This window comes from Microchirus variegatus (genome assembly GCF_963457635.1).
Source record: "Microchirus variegatus genome assembly, chromosome: 17".
NCBI classification, from domain to species: domain Eukaryota; kingdom Metazoa; phylum Chordata; class Actinopteri; order Pleuronectiformes; family Soleidae; genus Microchirus; species Microchirus variegatus.
Genome location: NC_139818.1, coordinates 16,040,196 through 16,058,402, shown reverse-complemented (window position 1 = coordinate 16,058,402; position 18,207 = coordinate 16,040,196). Strand labels below are relative to the sequence as shown.

Below are 18,207 nucleotides of genomic sequence, written 5' to 3'. Positions count from 1 at the left end.
GAATTGTATACTACTATAATAATAATAATATAAAATAATAATATCATGACCCTGTAAAGTAGCTGTCACATTTGTACATAATTCACCAGGAAAGCAGATCTGATTTTTGATTTTGAAATCAAATATTCTCTGTTTCCAGTTATAAGGACAGTGATCGGTGATCTTGATCCCGATTGGGCGAGTCCTGCTGTCAGTGTGAAGGCTATATTTGGCTGCAAGGTGTGCAGTATGATTATACAAGGCAAATGATATCTGTGATTACAAATGCAAACCAGTGTCATCTGTTTCATGGAAATGGAGCCTGCTGCGATCACCTCCCCCATGCAGCTGAAAAACCTTCCTGTAACCAAGACATTTTGGCCATGATTCCTAAATATCAACATAATTTAATGTGAAACGATTATTTATATTGTAAGTGACTCCTAAGGAACCACACATTTAAATAAAACATTTAAAAGGTGTATTAAACGACGTCTACTGGCAGTCTGGTTATGATTGGTAATGAACGTAATGTAATGGTGAGTAGGAACTATTTAAACGTTCCGGGGGGGTAGTAATAAGAACGCGACACTGTTACTATGGAGACAGTCGCTACATCCGGAGGCTCAGCGGTTTGTGATTTCTCCGTCCTTTTTTCCTCTGGTATAAGTTGTTTTAAAGTGTATATGTCTAATTTAAGACATATAAAACATACTTTATTAATGACTAGTGGTTATTTTACAGGTTACAACGTGAACGCAGTGCATTTCGGGAAAGAAAGAGAGACAGAAAACATGGACTCTGAGTATATAAAGAAACATCTTGGAGAATGTCTGGCAGAAGGACTGGCTGAAGTGATCGAGCAGCGACCCGTGAAGCCCATCTTATATTTGGCTCACTGGCTCTACAAGTACAACTCTACTGTTCAACGTCAGGCGGAGGTGAGCTGCGTTTACGCTTCCTTGTCAGTAGGGGGAGCACTGCGTCGTTATGTCGAAAGCACTAAACTGATTGAGATGTAAAGGCAACAATGTCAATCAATAGTGTCCATTAATAATGAAGCAATTTTCTCCATTTTCGATTATTTTATTGTTCAACCACAACTTCCTTTATGTGGCACAACACCTTAACTTTATGTATACGTTCTCACTATAGGCACACATGAAATTAAAGCAATTAAAAGAACTGTATTGAATGATAGATCAATGTTTATTCTGAAAAGCTTACAATGCGCTCTGCAGAATAATTGTCAAATAATATTGAGATTAATCTCTGCTTAAGTCTCTGATGTTAAACAAAGGTTTTAAGAACCACTGTAAAGGATGACACAGGCTTAGACAGTCTAAGCTCCTCAGTCTGAGTGCTATAACACTAAGTAGCTTGTGGAGACTCTGGCTGTATAAACCCTCCCTTAAAAGAGTTGCATGGAGATATGAAGGACATTTAAAATAGGCTTTTTCAATCCATTCTCAACTGCAATAGTGTCCCCTATGTAAGTCACAAACGTTGTTGCTGTGCCTCTTTGCAGAAAAAGGCCCATCTCCTGGAGCAGGAGCAGGCACTGCACAAGGAGAAGCTGAGTGAGGAGGAGCCAAAGATCAGTGAGGCCTTGGAAGAGTCAAGAGAAGTATGTTGTGTGACAAAATCCCTGTAATGTTTTTAATTCATTGTTTTGTTGTTGCAAGGCCTGGTTTTCATTCCTTCAGGTACACTCTTAGAAACAAAAGTGCTAAGTAGAACCATACAAGGTTCTTCGGCTTGTCCTCATAGGAGAACCCTTTTTTGGCTCCAGGTAGAACCTTTTTATAAAGGTTCCACTTGGAAACCTAAAACAGGTTTTAAAGGGTTGTCTGGATCAACATGGTTCTTTCTTCGGGAAAGGGTTTTTCAGAAGCAAATGGTTCCAGGTAGAACCTCAGCCCTTGTAGAAAGACCCTTATTTGAAAGAGTGTACTCATTGTTTGTAAATAACCAAATAACTTGAGAAACGGGGAGAAAAGAACACCTGATCTCTGAACAGGTGCATACAGGGTTTGATGTTCTGGAGCCAGCGACAGAAGCTGTTAATGACATCACACCTGTGACAGAGGAGAAACCAAACACACCTCATCCTGAAAACCAGCAGGGCACAGGGGAACTCCAAAGTGAAGCTCAGGAAAAAAACACCGAACAGGTGATTAAGTGAAATAGTAGATCTCATATTGGTGTGCTGATGCTGCTGTTGGTTGTGCCTCCCCTGATCATTTGCACGTCCCTGCAAACTCTTTTGGTTTTGATTTATTACCTTTGCTAAGGTGTTGGTGGTGGTGGGACGTCGTGTTTTTCGCTCATTCTTGTGCATGACGCGACTTGTGTGGTGTGGAAATAGCCATCGAATGAGTGACTGCGCGTGGTTTAAGGAGATGGTGTGTCTGCCAGGTCACAGATAATGTAACCAGTTCAGGATCACCTGAGGGAAAACCAGCGGAGGAGGCTAGCAATACGTACTCCGGGACCATCATCAGTGAGGTCAAAGTGGAGTCTGAGGAAGTGGGTGTTGAAAAACACAGAGAGGAGTCAAGGAGCGATCACGCTGAAGAGAAAACCGAGGAGGAACCAAGCGACATACGTGGAGACGTGAAAAACGAGGAGGGAAACGGCATCAGTCAAGAAGAGAAGAACGACCAAGATGAGGTTAAGGTGATGAGACACAAATTACTTCTGTATAATGATATCCTAGATGGTTTGTATCATAATGAAATCTTATTAGAGAAGAATATGAAGTGTTGAACAGTGGAGAGGGCAAAACCTCTGCTTATGGTTAATTCAATGGTTGTTCTGCAGGTGGTTGATCAAGCTGAAACTGCTGAGGCTGAGCACACTGACCCCAACGCCGCACTAGACAAAAAAGACGGCGATGATTTGAAAACAGACATCACAGAAGAAGCTGACGACAAACAAAACAACAAATCTCAAGACTCAGAGAAGGTGATGCAGCTGAAATACAGCTCATGTGATTTGATATTGTTATGTACATGATGGTGTAAAATTGAGAAGCTAACAGGCCAGATTATAGAAAATGCAGACATGTTTCAGGCTGATAAAGTGACAAAAATTAAATTGAGTCGTGTAAAGTCTTATCTAATGTACATGCATAAGGTTCATAGTGAAGTTTTGTGTCTCACAACTGTGCTGCAGGTGGTCGATCAAGCTGAAACTGTTGAACCTGAGCACACTGACCCACGCGCTCGCCAAGACGCTAATGATTTAAACGCAGACATCACAGAAGAACCAGACGACAAACAAAACAACGAATCTCAAGACCCAGAGAAGGTGACGCTGCTGAAAATACACCTCATGTGCTTTTAACTCGAAGATATAGGATGACGATACAGAACGAGTGATGCTATTGTGTCTTCACCGTTGTCCTGCAGGTGGTCGATCAAGCCGAAACTGCTGAGCCTGAGCACACTGACCCACACGCCACGCTTGACAGCCAAGACGCTGATGATATAAAAGCAGACATCACAGAAGAACCTGACGACAAACAAAACAATGCCTCTCAAGACGCAGAGAAGGTGATGCAGCTGAAAATATAGCCCGTGTTGATGCAAAAATGTGAAGATATAGAATGACTAAGCAATGAAGACAAGCCAAACTTAACAGGGCAGATTAGGCACAGTAGACCGAAAAAAAACGTGAGCAAGTGACAAAAATGACAGGAATAATTCTTGACTGCTTTCCATAATCTACCAATTTTCAGCATTAAAACTGTTTCACCAGGTCACTGAAGACAAAGACGATAAACCTGTAGAGTCGACCATATCCCCAAGGAATGAAGATCTCAAAGGAGAGGAAACATCTTCTCCTCCTGAAGAACAAACAGAAGCTGCATTAGAAACACATAACTCAGGTTCTCCTGCTCCTCCGGTAAAGGTAATCTACTTTAATCTCCGTCAAACACTTACAAACCATGTCTCATATAAAATGCAGAATATTTCTCTGTGTAAAATGATCGTCCAGATGAGGACTTGTAGTGACAAAGGGGATAGAGCGTGTGAAGAAGTAAGAGATGTAAATGCAAGGCTCGAAGGTTCAGTGCTTCAACAGTAATGTATGTTCTGTCCACCACATCTCAGGAAGAAGTAGACGAGCAACACACAGATGAGTCGACCGGTGGTTCTTCTGAACCAGCTGAGGGTGATTCAACAGCAGAGGGGACGATAACGAGAGAAAGACCAGCGACTTCACCTGGAGAACGGGACAGGTCTTTGTCTTCTGACAAAGATGACCACATCGAGGAGGTTGATGCGGTAATGTTGATCGGTGTATGATTTATATCAATGGGATTAGGGTTAGCGTTCCCACAGACAAAAAAGCCTGGACTAAACGATTCATATTCACTTAATTATTCTATTCAGTCATTTGTAACTTAGCACTCTGTTTCTTTGCAGGAAGAAGTAAAAGAAGCTGACTGATCCATCTTCAATTACACAGTTTATACTAAATATAAACAGGTTAAAATAAAGGCATTCGAATTTAAACCAATGTGTCAGTTTTAACATTCTCACTCACTCATTGGCTACCACTTTATACGCCACATGAGGCTCTGCAAGTTCTGGGCTGCAGGAAGAAGCCAGGAGAACCCACAGAACCTCAGTCGAACAGAGATTCAAACCCCTGACCTTCTTACTGGGAGGCAACAATGCTAGCCACTGTGCAGCTATGCGAGCCCACTTAAATTTAACAAATTAATATAAATTATTATTAATCTCTGACTAATAAAATACAGTTAATTGCAGTTTGTGTTTAAATAATGTAAGGGTTATGACCTACATGGCTTTTCTAGACTGTGTCATTTACCTTTTTCTTTAAGCAGAGGGTAAAATTTGACGATTTAACCATAAAATATTTCTTCCAGTCCTTGATTAAAGGTCAGTTATTAATACTAACTTTAGTAGTGATAGCTGCAGGCAGCTTAAGAACTAATGTTTCCGTCACAGTTCCACTTGATTTAATTAACAATTTAAAACGATACAAGACAATTCAACCTTCTCTTGTATCATTTTAAGTAGTTAATTCATGCGGAGCACATCCTCAGAGTGGTGGACTGGAATGTGAAGACACAAAATCATAAGAGAGTTGCGTGTGGACAGAGTGAGTTCTCGTTGCACTGAACCAGGCTGATCTAAAATGTTGACCGACACCCTTCACCAAGTGCTAACTCATGCCTCTGAGCAGCTTCCTCCCACACAGTGACAAACCATAAAGCACAAAAGGCATCGTTCTTTTTTTTTTATTTGAGAGTTTATTTGCAAGTCACCGTCTCTTGGCTCCCAAAACAGCATCATGGTATGAGAGAAATAAAGAGGAAATAGAGCGTTAGATATCGGGTCCGCTTCCTCTACAGAGTTTAAAGACAAACCTTCATTAATACACTCAGATCCTCTTAAACAATCATAGCACAAAATGCACTCTGGCTTCAGAAGACACCAACAACACAAAGCATTATTTTTCCAGCGACAGAAGCTCTTGTGGGATTCTCCTTACAGCTCGGATCACCTCTTCAATGCTTACTTTATCCCCAAATTCAATTTCTCTGTGCTCCAGAAGTATTCCCTGCAAACAGAAACAAAGAGATGGTTTTCTTCCAACAAATATACATACATGATTTATCACACAATGTTTTACTAATAAACACCTGCTCTTCTCTTCCAATGACAAAGACGCCACCGAGGACGAAGCCCTCTCCCATCACATTTCCCATGAAGCCCTTTTTAAACGCCCTCAGGCCACTCAACCACACACCAGGACGAAGGAACGCCAGCAGACCCATCTTCCGCTCAAGGGGTCCATAAAAACGCTTCTGTAAAACAAGCAACTCTCGTATTACTCGCGCAGACCGAAACTGATGGAACCTGAATGACTTCAGTGTATTTGCAGCTGGAAAACATTTGGTGATAACAGCATTTCAGGATGTAGAACAGACCACACAATAAACCAATTCACTGCAAGAAAACAGAACAACCTTCTCGTCCAGGAAAATCTCCCCTTTGAAGTAGGGTCTGAAGTTCTGGACCTCGGTGCCGACGTTCTCCTTCACCACAGCGTACAGAGGAACCCCGAGCTCATCCAGCTGGGGTTTCAGAGAGGACAGCTCTGCAGCCTCCTGTGACAAAAACATTCAGTGAACTAAGTTTTAACATGTTTTATATGTACTGTAAAATCATATTTGTGATAATGGCTGCATTTCAAAACATAAACATTCCAAGCACAGCATTAATTCCTTTTTTGGGTTAGAGTCAGACTGCTACTGGCAATCTGTCCAGGGTGTACCCCGCCTATCGGTTAGGGTTAGAGATAAAGTGGTATTAAAAAAAAAAAAAAATGGATAGATGGTTAGACTGCTCATTTGAAGTCTGCAGTCCGTGTACATGGAGAGACTGAACGATAATTTGAGATAAAATTCATGAATAAAAGTACAGAATGTTTCTGACCCACTGTTGAATCATTCCTTTACAAACTTGTGCTGTGCAGATTAACACCTTAGAGATAGGTCAATGACAATCCTACCAAACATAAGATGATACATTACATGATTTCAAAAGTTAGGTCCGATACTGGTCAAAATCAGTGGATTGGATATCAGACCGATATAAATGAAAATTCCAAAAATCATAACTGTCGAATGCACAGATACACTTTTGGAGAATTATGTCTTTGACTCGGCACAAATGAGTTAAATAGATGGTCTATAATTTCTATATCGGACCAATATCGGTATCAATAGTTTGTGATATTGGTATCGGACACAAACAAAGTGGTATCGTCTCATCCCTACACAAAACCAATGACAGTAATTGAGGAAACTGATATTTACATAAATGAGGGAACACATTATTTAAATTAAATCCATGAAATCAGATGATCCGAGGAGGTTACCTCTCTGCACAAAAATCATCCAGGCCTCCGTACTGCCATGATGACAGCTCCAGACGTCTCCCACAGAGATTTGGCTCTGATGGTTTTTGGTTCTGACGCAAGAGAGTTGAACAAGATTAACCCAGGACAAAATAAACTCTGCTTGCACATTAGATCCAACACAAACGAGAGTTTAAAATGAATCTTTTAAGGTGAAATGAATTACCTCCTGTCAAAGTTTTCAGCTCTGCTTCCTCCAAATGTTTGATGGTGGCGCTCAGCGGCGCTGTCAGAAACAGGTTCGTGATGAAATTCATGACAGACGCGATGAGGCCGAACACAGAGGCCGCGACGTCGGCCACGACTGCAGCTGACATGTTCCCGTTCCTCTGCCCGGTTTCTGCTAATCCATCCCGGACTCTGAGCTGCTGCTGTTGCTGCTGCATCAAAAACCACCACCGTGCGACTCCAGTCTGAGCTCAATCCTCCCTGTGTTTGGAGCTTTTTAACACCGATCACATGACCTGATTAAACACAGCTGCTATTCACTGACGCTGTCCTCGAGACAGCAGACACAACTGAGAAGTTTATTATAAAAAACAACAACAACGAATGCACCAACTCTATCTGTCCCTCCTCCTGCTCCTCTAGGTTAAAGATCACTGATAAAAAAATACGTCATTTGGCCAAAATGACATGGCAACCAGTATGTGGTGAGCTTACACAATAACTATAAAACTGTTGTATTTCAACTGGATTAAAACTAAAGTGAATACATCAAATCTTCAAAAATGTGTCCTCTCTTTACACTCTAACACAGAGGTTTCCAACTCTAGGCCCGTGGACCACATGTGGAACCTTCAATCAATTCCACGTGGCCCACCGCTTAAATGTTTGTTTTTAGATTTTCTAGATGAATTTTGCATCATAAATAAGTTTTCTGTTCTGAATTACATATCGATAAGCAGCAAAACAAACACCTTCAATTTGAAATTGTGTAAAATATCGCCATAAATGTCACCGATGGAATAACATTATATAGTTTTAAGATGATATCGCCCACCATAACTGTTTTTCCCTACACGGTTTGATTTTTTTTTCACCCCAGTTCATTTGAGCTTGAGACCCCTGCACTAACATTTGTTCTGTGTTATTGCAACAATAACTCTATGATCCTAAACAATTTATCTAGCTCTGGGTCTTTTTTTGTCTGGGTGATTCATGAAATTGGTCTGTGCTCAGAGGTTAATCTATTTTTTATTATTATTTGTACCTCATGGTCAGTCTTAAAACAGAGGAGAATGGAAAAAGGCACACATGAATGAGATTTAAATCATGCCTCAGCAGGTGCAGGGATTTCTACACTTCTGATTTAACAAATAAGATTTTTTTTTCTATTTTTCGTTCTCCAGAACGGTTAAATATTTTTTTGTCTGTTTTGTCTGAGTCTAAACTTGAATTAAAGATAAAATGCATTTAATACATATGAAACATGCTTTGAATAAAGTAAAATGTATGAAATCAATGTGCCATTTATTGTTATTGTTGTAAATTGCATTAATTATACAGCCATTCTACTATTTTTGGCATCGACTCATCGTCTGCTGCGCTACAGTTTTCAGTTGATTGGCATATTTGTCCTCCAATCATTTGCTCTCAATCTGCTACAATCCAGCCAATCAGCGTGTCCCGGAGGCGGGGTCTCACTCATCAAGGGAAACGTTCCAGCCAGGTGCGCTTGGTCATTTTGCTCACCATGGACTCTGGTTCGTCAGTTGATCTAATTTACCGAATTTACGGAATATGAAATGGATTTTAGGACACAAGGGACATTTTAGCAAAGTTAATTGGCCGTTGCTTTCAATATGTGTTGTCTTTTATTGTTAATATACATTAAATGAGATACTGTCAGCTGTGTCTTGGAGCGTAAAATGTGTGGTAAGTTGTTGTTTTTTTTCCTCCATATTTATTATTTTAAACAATATTATGGAAAACTGTCGTCTGCGGAGTTTATTAATTTGTTAAATAAAGCTAATTAAGTGCAGTTTTGACTGACTGTGGACATTGTTTGGGGGGAACCCCCCGAGGTGACGCCACAGGGACATTTGTTATGGTCACAGTTTAAGTTTAGTGACAGGTTACCATGGTATCGACGTCATGTGACGTCCAAACTTTAATTGGGTCAAGTCTGAGCTAAATAAACCCACTAAATCCTATTTTTAATCACCTGAAGACAGGCTTGTATAAAGTACCTTAAAGGGATACTTCTAGTAAAAGTATACCTTACCTGAAAATGACTGTTTTATCAATAATATTACTAAGTAAAAGTCTTAGAGTACATGACATTTACTGTACGTAAGTATCAAAAGTAATTTTCTGAGTTTTAGAAGTTTAAAAGTTAGGATTAAGTAATTCAGTGGTAGGGTCAGTTGTTTTTCAACCGGAAGGTTGTGGGTTCAATTCCTGGCCCTGCTAGTCTACATGTGTCCTTGAGTAAGGCAATTAACAGTTGCAGTGTGAATGGGTGTATTGCAAAACTATAGTGTGTAAAGCAGCTCATGAAGATTAGAAAAGCTCTATATAAATACAGACCATTACCAACTCTTCTTCTTCTTCTGATTTTATTTGGTAGTAACGAATACAAAGATAGTTAGAGGAAATGCAGTGGAGTAAAAGTTGAATAACAAAGTAAAGCAAAGATATGTGAATGTTGTACTTAGTAATAATATATTTACAGTAATAAAGTATTTGTACTTTGTTACGCGAAAACACTAATGCAGATTCTATGATGTGGTTTGACTTTGTAAGCAGTGGAACTGAACAGCAAAGATCATAGATGCTCTGCAGCAGAGATTAGTGTGTGTTATTGTGTAGCTGTAGGTGTGTTTGTTTACATGCCAACTGTTGGTGTGGCTTTGAGACTCAGACAGGTGAAAGAGATGCATCATGGGCAGGAATGGACCAAAGAGTCAGCCGTCATGTCACAAAGCAGCCCGCATCAGTGAGTTGGAATATTCTGCCATGGATTATACTGTGTTGTAGTTCAAGAATGCAGTAAACACGGAGAATACCTTTCCTTCTCTTGTACGCAGCTGTAGCCTCCTCCACCTGGAGCTGAGTCCCCGGTGGTGTGAGTGTGTGTGTGAAAGGGGACCCTGCCAGTCTCCATGGCTCACTTGTCAGAGCCATCCCGCAGGGAGAAGACCCCTGGGTCCCAAGGGTCACATACTGCCACACGCAACCTCTTACGGAAGAAGGAGCAGCGCCGGCGCGGAATCCGATCCTCATCGCCCATGGGCCGGGTCATCCTCATCAATTCTCCTGTGGATGGTAAAGAGTATAGCAACGCTGGCTGATTGTGCAGCGTGTACTGTATTACAACAAAGACAAAGCACAAGTATGTTTCTCTGGCACCATGGTTCTCAAACTGTGGTACACTTTCTCAGATGGTACTTGGAGGAGAATCAAAAATATTCTTCTACTGTGTATACCAGGGTATGTGATCGGAGTGGAGAAACAACTCCAAACAAACAAACAAATAACAACCTCCATCTTAATGTAATGTCACTATACCAGTGGATGATGAGAGAGCAAATTAAGTGTGTAGTTGACTTTGCTTGGCTTATTTACACCACTGTATTCCAATGTTGGTGATAATGTGCTAGTTCAAGAGCTCAATATTTTCTCAGGTGGTACCACTGACCTGGTTTATTTATAGTAAACTATCCTCATCCTCTTTCCATATTAAAAATAGCTACCTGATCAGTGTTTCTGCATATGATCACTATTTAATTAGCAACATTGTGGACAACGGCAGGCAGTCAGTTACATAATCTGTCTGTAATAATCTAGAATTAAGGATTACAGAACAGTGGGGGGAAAAATAAATGCATGTGAACAAATGTAAGAAACACAATACAACACGGCAAAATAATTCTAAAAATATATATTATTGTCAGTGCAAATGACTTCATTATCCAAAATAAAATTAAAAAAAATACATTTCACAATTACATTTCCATCTATTCTACTCCAATTATTGATGGATTGCGGTCATTTTTAAAACTGTCCAAAGAAACGGAACAATTTTAACACACCAAATAGACAGGACTTTGTAGTTTGTATTTTAAACTCTTGCTCTCTTGTGGCCTCCAGCAACAGCAGGACCAAAACTACGTGCACAGTCTGCACAATTATTTAATTATTACAATTTACAATCAAGAAAAGGCTCACAGGAACTGTTGCTTCAAAGGCAGAGAGCAGCTTTGTATCCGTTTGTCACATAATCCTTAACCTTGTGATGTTTTTAGGTGGAGATGACTGCGAGGACCTCCATACCATCACAGTGGATAAGAGCGTGGACGGAAAGCTCGGCTTCAGTGTGCGCGGAGGCTCCGAACATGGCCTCAGCATCTTTGTCAGTAAGGTGGAGGACAACAGTACAGCAGGTAACAAGAGTTGCTACATTTAAGCACAAAAGTGATGTATACTGAGTTTTCACTCTGTTTTTTTATCATTTGTTTTTCAAAGAGGAGGCAGGCCTTCAAGTGGGGGATAAATTGGTGGAGGTGAACGGGATCAGTCTAGAGAGCATCACCATGAGCAGCGCCGTGAAGGTCCTGACGGGAAACAACAGGCTGAGGATGGTGGTGAGACGTGTCGGCAAAGTCCCCGGCATCCGCTTCTCCAAGGAGAAGACGACCTGGTAATAAAGGATTACTACTGGTTTTATATCAGATTCTGACTGATGTAGGCTGTGGCTGACTCACAGTCTGTTTATCTCTCAGGGTGGACTTGATACACAGGCGTATGGTGGTGGAGGAGAGTGGGCGGACACCTTCAGAGGCCAGCTCCGGCAGTGCCCTCAGAAGGATTGTGCACCTTTACACCACCTCAGATGATTACTGCCTTGGCTTTAACATCCGTGGGGGAAAGGAGTTTGGTCTGGGCATCTATGTCTCCAAGTAGGTATCTCTGCTGAGGAAAGTGAGAGACGTGTTACCAAAGCTCACATGGAGAAGTTAAAAGATGATTTAAATACTGATCTTAAATATCAGTTTGACTCACTCACTGTCTCTCCGACACCAGACTGGATCCTGGTGGTCTGGCTGAGCAGAATGGAATAAAAATGGGGGACCAGATCCTGGCTGCCAATGGTGTGAGCTTTGAGGACATCAGCCACAGCAATGCTGTGGAGGTGCTGAAGAGCCACACACACATCATGTTGACCATCAAGGTGAGGAGAATGCGTTATTGTATGATGATGATGGTGATGATGTGAAGCCAGTGTAAACATTTATGCATTTTATTTTTTGAAGAAAACACATCTTATGTCTTTGAACCCCTCTAGAGGCCGTTTCTATGTAGTTTAAGGCCGAATACTGAAATTAAAGTGGTTTAAACCATTTGGTGCCTTAAGATCTTCCTTGTTTTTTTTTAAATGAAGATTTAAATCATTGGCATACCTGTACATTGGACTTTAGAAATATTGGAAATTATTTGAAAATCTGATGTGGAGAGGAAAGATGTATATGCTTAACTCAGAATTTGGTAAAACTGCTACAATCAGACGGGATTAAGGATCCTGTTGGTATGGCCTGTATCCTTCTGCACGTTATTATACAGCTCTTTTTGACTCTCTTTTAATTACCTCCTTTTAACTTTTATATCTGAAATTGTCTCGTCTCTGGAGCTATTTGTACTATCTATGCTGCTATCATGACCAGGACTCCATGGAGATCTTGTATCTCAATATTGTATGGGACCTTCCTGGCTAAATTAAGGATAAATATCTTGGGATCCACATTTAACATAGAACAAAAAATCTAATACAGAGCAGTAAATCCACTATAGTTAATAAAGATTGTTATCACTGAATCATATAATTGGTTATTGCCAATAAGGTGTAGGTTACAGATGAAGAAGTAGAGCCTCTTATCGGACTGTTGTTCGTACGAGTTCCATCTCAGTTGAATGTGAGGCTGTTTGGTGTTGAATTCAGTGTCAACGATAAGCTGAAAAGGCTGTATCGCATTCCATCGCAACTCTTTTGTTATGAGAAAGCATGTTCGTTCTTTCATTACTGCCTCGATTAAATGGCCTGACATGCATTAACGCCGTGACCCGTCCCCCTGCCCTTCATACTTTATTCTCCCACTCAAGAAAACCAAACACAAACTACACGAGACGCACCGCTACACAGTGGCTATAACGGCGGCGGGTTTGCGTGGTGGGGCTGACAGCTGGCATGCAGTCGTAATATTCCTCACTCGCTTTACTTGTCGGAGCTTGGGTTTCGTGCTGTGAAAAATAGCCCGGGCGTGTGCATTATTCACCAGGCTGCTGGGATCAGGTGCTGATCAAAGCATGGGGCCCGTGTTTCGTGTGTTTTGGGATCCCTCGCTTTGTCACATGGAAACTAAAAGAGGGACTGGAGTTAGAAAGCATCCCAACTGTCAGAGGTTACTAGAGAGTCAACAGGGGCAAACTTTCCCTCTGAAGCAGATGAGGTGAATGTGGTTGGATTTCTGTGGTTCTAGGGTTACTCTTTATCAAATATAGCGATCCCATAAAAATTTCAAGGTTTCTACTGTATCTAATTTGCATATCTGTGGCCATATCTGTGCAGGAAGCAGGACGATACCCTGCCTATAAGGAGATGGTGGCAGAATACAGGTGGCTCAATAAGTGTATGTATCTGGGTTTCGTTGTCCTGCTCATTGTGACTTTGTTTACTTTTATTTTTTGGTCATTTACTCGTAAATAACAGACATTAATTTACATTTTCCTCCCTAGTGGCCAATGGCACTCAGAAATCTTCCTCCCAGGGTTCAGAATCCAACTCCTCAGCCTCGTCTCTGTCGTCTGGGACTCCTGTCAGCTCTCTGAGCGGCCTGTCTCAGGTCATGTTCCCTCCCAGCCTGCCGTTTGGCTCAGACATGGTGGATGTCAGCATCTCCACTGAGGACCAGAGGTCAGGGTCATCTGATTCACTTTATATCGAAGCAGGAAATACTAGAGTTAAATTAAACTGTTAAAGTTGTTTGAGTGACTAAATCGGCCATGATCAAAGTAGTTTTTATGTCCAGGTTTGAGTCTGAGCGAACAGAGACAGCCATCCAGACGGACCTTCCTTCTCAGAGGATGTATCCAGAAACCACTCGCAGCCTGGGCCGAACCACTCTGCTCAAAGACACAGTGATCGGTGGAGAAGAGGGCAAGGGGAGCAGAGAGTCGCCCAAGACAGCCATGCTGCTGGCTCTGAGCAGGCCAAGTCGACCAATTACCAGGTCACAGAGCCAAGTCACTGTGGCAGGTGAGGCAGAGAGCGTTGAAATGCCGGAGCAACTGAGCTGCAAATACTGACACATGCACTGTTCGTATTCCGTCATAGAAGTCACGCAGGAGAAAGAGAAGAAGCAGAAAAAGAAGGACCCAGACAAGAAGAGCACACTGCAGCGCTCAAAGACCTTCGTTAACTTGTTGTTCAAGGGTGGACACAAGAGAGACACGTCCAGGGGCCGCTCCAAGTCCCCATCTACAAAAGGTAGCTGTGATTCCCTGTATAAACTCCACATTGTGCTCATAATCACACAAATAGGAACAAGCCAACTGACCTAAGGGGGGGATGTGTTATCCTTTCCAGAAGGACGAAAGCAAATGCCAAATTCAGAGATGCTTGGAGTAGTGGAGGACATGGCCCGTAGGCTGCTTACTGAGGAGGAGGTGTCTGCTGTGATGACGTCGTGTCGACGAGTAAGAGATTTAATTGAGAAATGCAGATGGACTGCGGATCATCTCAATTGATTTCATCAGCTTGAAGCTTAAGTGCTGCTCTGATCATTGCATTTGCAGTACATAGCTGAGCGGTCGGTGGAGAACTTGATACGTCACCTTCTGGCTGTGCTGGACCGGCCTGAAAAACTCCTTCTGCTGAGGGAAGTCAGGTCAGAGAAAAAGAGGAATAATTACTAGTCATTTACTCACCTATAAACACCTGCAGATGTAACATAAATGATAACCATATGTACACTTGTTTTCCAGAATGCTGCTTCCACCTCCTGACCTGAATGTCTTCAACAACATGGTGACTCCGATAGAAGTCGAGGCCTATGATATCCTCAAGTATCGCTCAGGTGCATATGACACATTCTGCCATTTCTTTGCAGCAATATCAATGTTTCTCATTTCTACAACAGCTAACTTTAAGTGTCCTCTTCTTCCTGTTATTCAATATGCATTTTAACTTCAGTTCGAACTCCTCCTCTTCACTCTCCCATGTCTGGTCGACCACCCAAACGACGCCTCATCACTCCCATCCCAGGTCAGTGCCTTTCACCTCCACTACAATATTAGTTTCAAAGTATAATTTTGATACGAGGCTAGTGATTTATTATATTTATAAACTGATTATATTTTCTTTTGAAGAGGGAGATACTACACCACATGTAACCACCAAGAAAAGAAAGAAAACACAAATTATTGGCATGATAAAGATGATTCCTCAGACACCTGAAGCTACCTTCGAATTTCACAATTTACTAAGTTGGAATTTTTCCTATAATGAACTGGCTTATCTTTTTTCCAACACCAAAAGATGGTGAATTAATATATTTTCTCACCAGATTACAAAGGAGGCTTTGAGCTACACAGTGCTGAGGAGGTGGCGAAGGAGAGCCATCTACTGGGGGAGCTGGAGAAGCTCAGTCTATCTGGAACCCATCGGTCCAGGGAGCGGCCGCACACTACTTCCACATCCTTTACTCCTCTGCTGGACATACCTGTGGACGGATACAACACAGAGTTCAAAGAAGGGGGATCCCGCTCCACGGGCACCATGCTCCCCAACTGGCTGCTGGCCCGGAGCAACGACTCCCACCCTCCTCTCCGAACAGACATTGGCACCATTCGCTCTGTGCACTTTGACGAAGTTTCCCTGCGCTCTTCTTCAGACAGGGCAGACTCAGAGAGAGGACGCTCCCCACTCAGAAACGGTCACTCTAAAAGCAAAAAGGACAAACGTGGAGAGCGGAGCAAAGAGACAGTGTTCACGCTGCAGAGTGCTGCTCGCAGGAGTCGGCCTGCTTTGTCGCAGGTGTTTGGTTCGACTGAACACATGAACAGCCATCGAGCGTCTTCTGAGAATGGACTCAATGGTTCGGTTACTGAGCAGGAGTTTGAGCTCAAAACTGTCACCATCTCCAAGACCAAACAGTCACTGGGTAAATGTGTTTGACCTTTTCATACATGGATACAGTTGGTTTGCAAGTTAATGGTAAGTTTGCAACTCAGGTTTGTTTTCTGTCCAGATGTTGAGATGCAAGTTGAACTGCAAAGTAATCACAAAACAAAATTTAGTTCGTTTTTACAGCTATATGAAATCAGCAGCATGTCCCTCCACACACAAGTTTACAGCAACTGTTCTGCATTGACGATGCACTGCCTACTTAAAACCTGTTCACATTAAAAACTGTGAAAATATTTGATTACCAGTCATAGAAAGTCACATTCAGCAATCCTAAAGTAACTCACATTACTGAGTCACATATTTCAAAAAATGCATCACTGACTCCCACTTCTGCTGTTTTCATGCTGCAGGAATCAGTATATCTGGTGGGATGGAGTCGAAGATTCAGCCAGTGGTGAAGATCGAGAAAATCTTCCCTGGAGGAGCTGCCTCCACCTGTGAAGTGCTCAAGGTAACATCAGTCACATTCCCTTTTCATTTTTCCCATATAATCATGCATCATTATTCCCTTAAAATATAACATTTCCACCAGTTCTTAATGTTGTACAACAATAATTCCTGAATACACATAACACGTTGAATTAATGTGACATAGAACTGAATAAACAGCAAAAAACATGCACATGCAAACCTAATATGAACCGTTTAAGCTCATTATATAATTGTCCAGTAATCAAATCATAGGTGAAAAGCATCTTTATAGAGCCCACAATTTAAAATAGAGTTTTGTAGACTTACAACTTAGACCATCGGTCTATAGCTATTAAGAAATGTACTTGTTTTAATAGATTTTGTTTATCCATCACCTTATCTGACTGAAACCCTCTTCAATCTTAAGGCTGGATTTGAGTTGGTGTCTGTGGATGGAGTTACCTTACAAGGTGTTACACATCAGCACGCTGTGGACATCATCCGAAAAGCCTTCAGCAACAAGGCCAAAGACCCCATGGTGTTTGTGGTCAAAGTCCCTAAAAACATTTAAAGACACTGTTCCTTGAGAATGTGGATTAATCGTCTGGGAGGCAGGAAAACCTGAGCACCGTTGAGGTCAGGTATGTTATATTGCCATTCATATTAACGTGATGACATGGATACTGGGGACTGTAGCAGTTAAGAAGACCATGGGATGTTGTTACTTACAGGAAAACGGCACAAAAAATCACTCCTGACGCCTTAACGCTCCAGGAGCCAAGATCATCGCTTTCATTTTACATTTTATGTTGTATAAACATTCATCAGTGTATAGAAGATTTCAGAAGTTTTCAGCAACGTCTGAGCTCTTTATTTAAAACACAAATTGCAGGATAAAGAACTGTAACTTGAGTGCCTTTTAAAAACACTGTGGACTCTTTGATGGTTGACCTGTAGAAGGCAGACGTGAGCCGTGCAGAAACATTTCTGCTCTGTGCTGCAGGTAATAAAATCCCAGTGTAATCCCAGGGCTATAATCCCACACCTGGAAAAATAAATCTTAAGTTTACAAATTCAAAATCATATGACATAAGCTTGTAGGACTTGTTGAACACATCTCCATGTACCACAGGCAGCTTTTGCATTTTGTCTTTTTTTAATTAAAAACATAGGTTTGTTTAATAAATGTACAGCATGAAAATATACATTTAATGTCTTTATACAAATATTGTGGATTATAAAATTATACTTGTGGAACCAGAACAAACATCCACACCGACTTTAATAAACAGGCGTTGTATCTATACTGTGGGAGCAGAGTATACTGTGCGCGACATTGCTTTGGTCTATTCACAGTGGCTATGTTTTTATTCTTTCTTTTTTGGAGATAGAAATACATCTCTGGAATGGAAATTAATACTTCTACAATTAATTACAGAGAGGATTATAGTTCAAATCAGCAGCGATAAGATCAACAAGTGTTCTCATTGTAGTGTTGTGAAATACACGTGAAATACAGACTCTAATTTTAGAAGCTGCTGAAAAATCATCACAATGTCCAAGTAGTTTTTGACCTTTACACTCAAACACCCCGTCATTCAGTGCACGGAAGACACAAATCCTACAAACACGTCACACTATTCGCAGCGTTAATTGTGCATTTCTGTTTA

General features: G+C 41.4%; 2 protein-coding genes and 1 pseudogene across 3 annotated transcripts; 2 read left to right on the top strand and 1 right to left on the bottom strand.

Annotated features, from left to right (window-relative positions):
• Nucleotides 1–773: 773 nt before the first annotated feature.
• Nucleotides 774–4,436, top strand: dydc2 (DPY30 domain containing 2; the record flags this gene model as incomplete). The annotated part of the gene is made up of 10 exons (XM_083903697.1): nucleotides 774–920; nucleotides 1,508–1,606; nucleotides 2,000–2,152; nucleotides 2,398–2,658; nucleotides 2,803–2,946; nucleotides 3,157–3,291; nucleotides 3,393–3,536; nucleotides 3,742–3,888; nucleotides 4,098–4,271; nucleotides 4,413–4,436. The coding sequence occupies 10 exons, from the start codon at nucleotides 774–776 to the stop codon at nucleotides 4,434–4,436; spliced, it is 1,428 nt and encodes a 475-aa protein (XP_083759823.1).
• A 1,006-nt stretch (nucleotides 4,437–5,442) lies between these two features.
• Nucleotides 5,443–7,410, bottom strand: LOC310939297 (peroxiredoxin-like 2A; annotated as a pseudogene). The gene is made up of 5 exons (XR_014593145.1): nucleotides 7,106–7,410; nucleotides 6,901–6,992; nucleotides 5,987–6,127; nucleotides 5,660–5,824; nucleotides 5,443–5,577 (listed from the first exon to the last, which is right to left on the bottom strand). The product of XR_014593145.1 is annotated as a peroxiredoxin-like 2A (transcript).
• Nucleotides 7,411–10,046: 2,636 nt separating this feature from the next.
• LOC310938800 (PDZ domain-containing protein 7-like) lies at nucleotides 10,047–17,108 on the top strand (the record flags this gene model as incomplete). Its single annotated transcript, XM_083903419.1, has 16 exons — nucleotides 10,047–10,209; nucleotides 11,190–11,327; nucleotides 11,410–11,584; nucleotides 11,667–11,843; nucleotides 11,968–12,115; nucleotides 13,508–13,568; nucleotides 13,675–13,852; nucleotides 13,968–14,194; nucleotides 14,273–14,425; nucleotides 14,525–14,634; nucleotides 14,734–14,825; nucleotides 14,923–15,014; nucleotides 15,131–15,202; nucleotides 15,504–16,100; nucleotides 16,477–16,577; nucleotides 16,965–17,108. The coding sequence occupies 16 exons, from the start codon at nucleotides 10,047–10,049 to the stop codon at nucleotides 17,106–17,108; spliced, it is 2,628 nt and encodes an 875-aa protein (XP_083759545.1).
• Nucleotides 17,109–18,207: the final 1,099 nt, after the last annotated feature.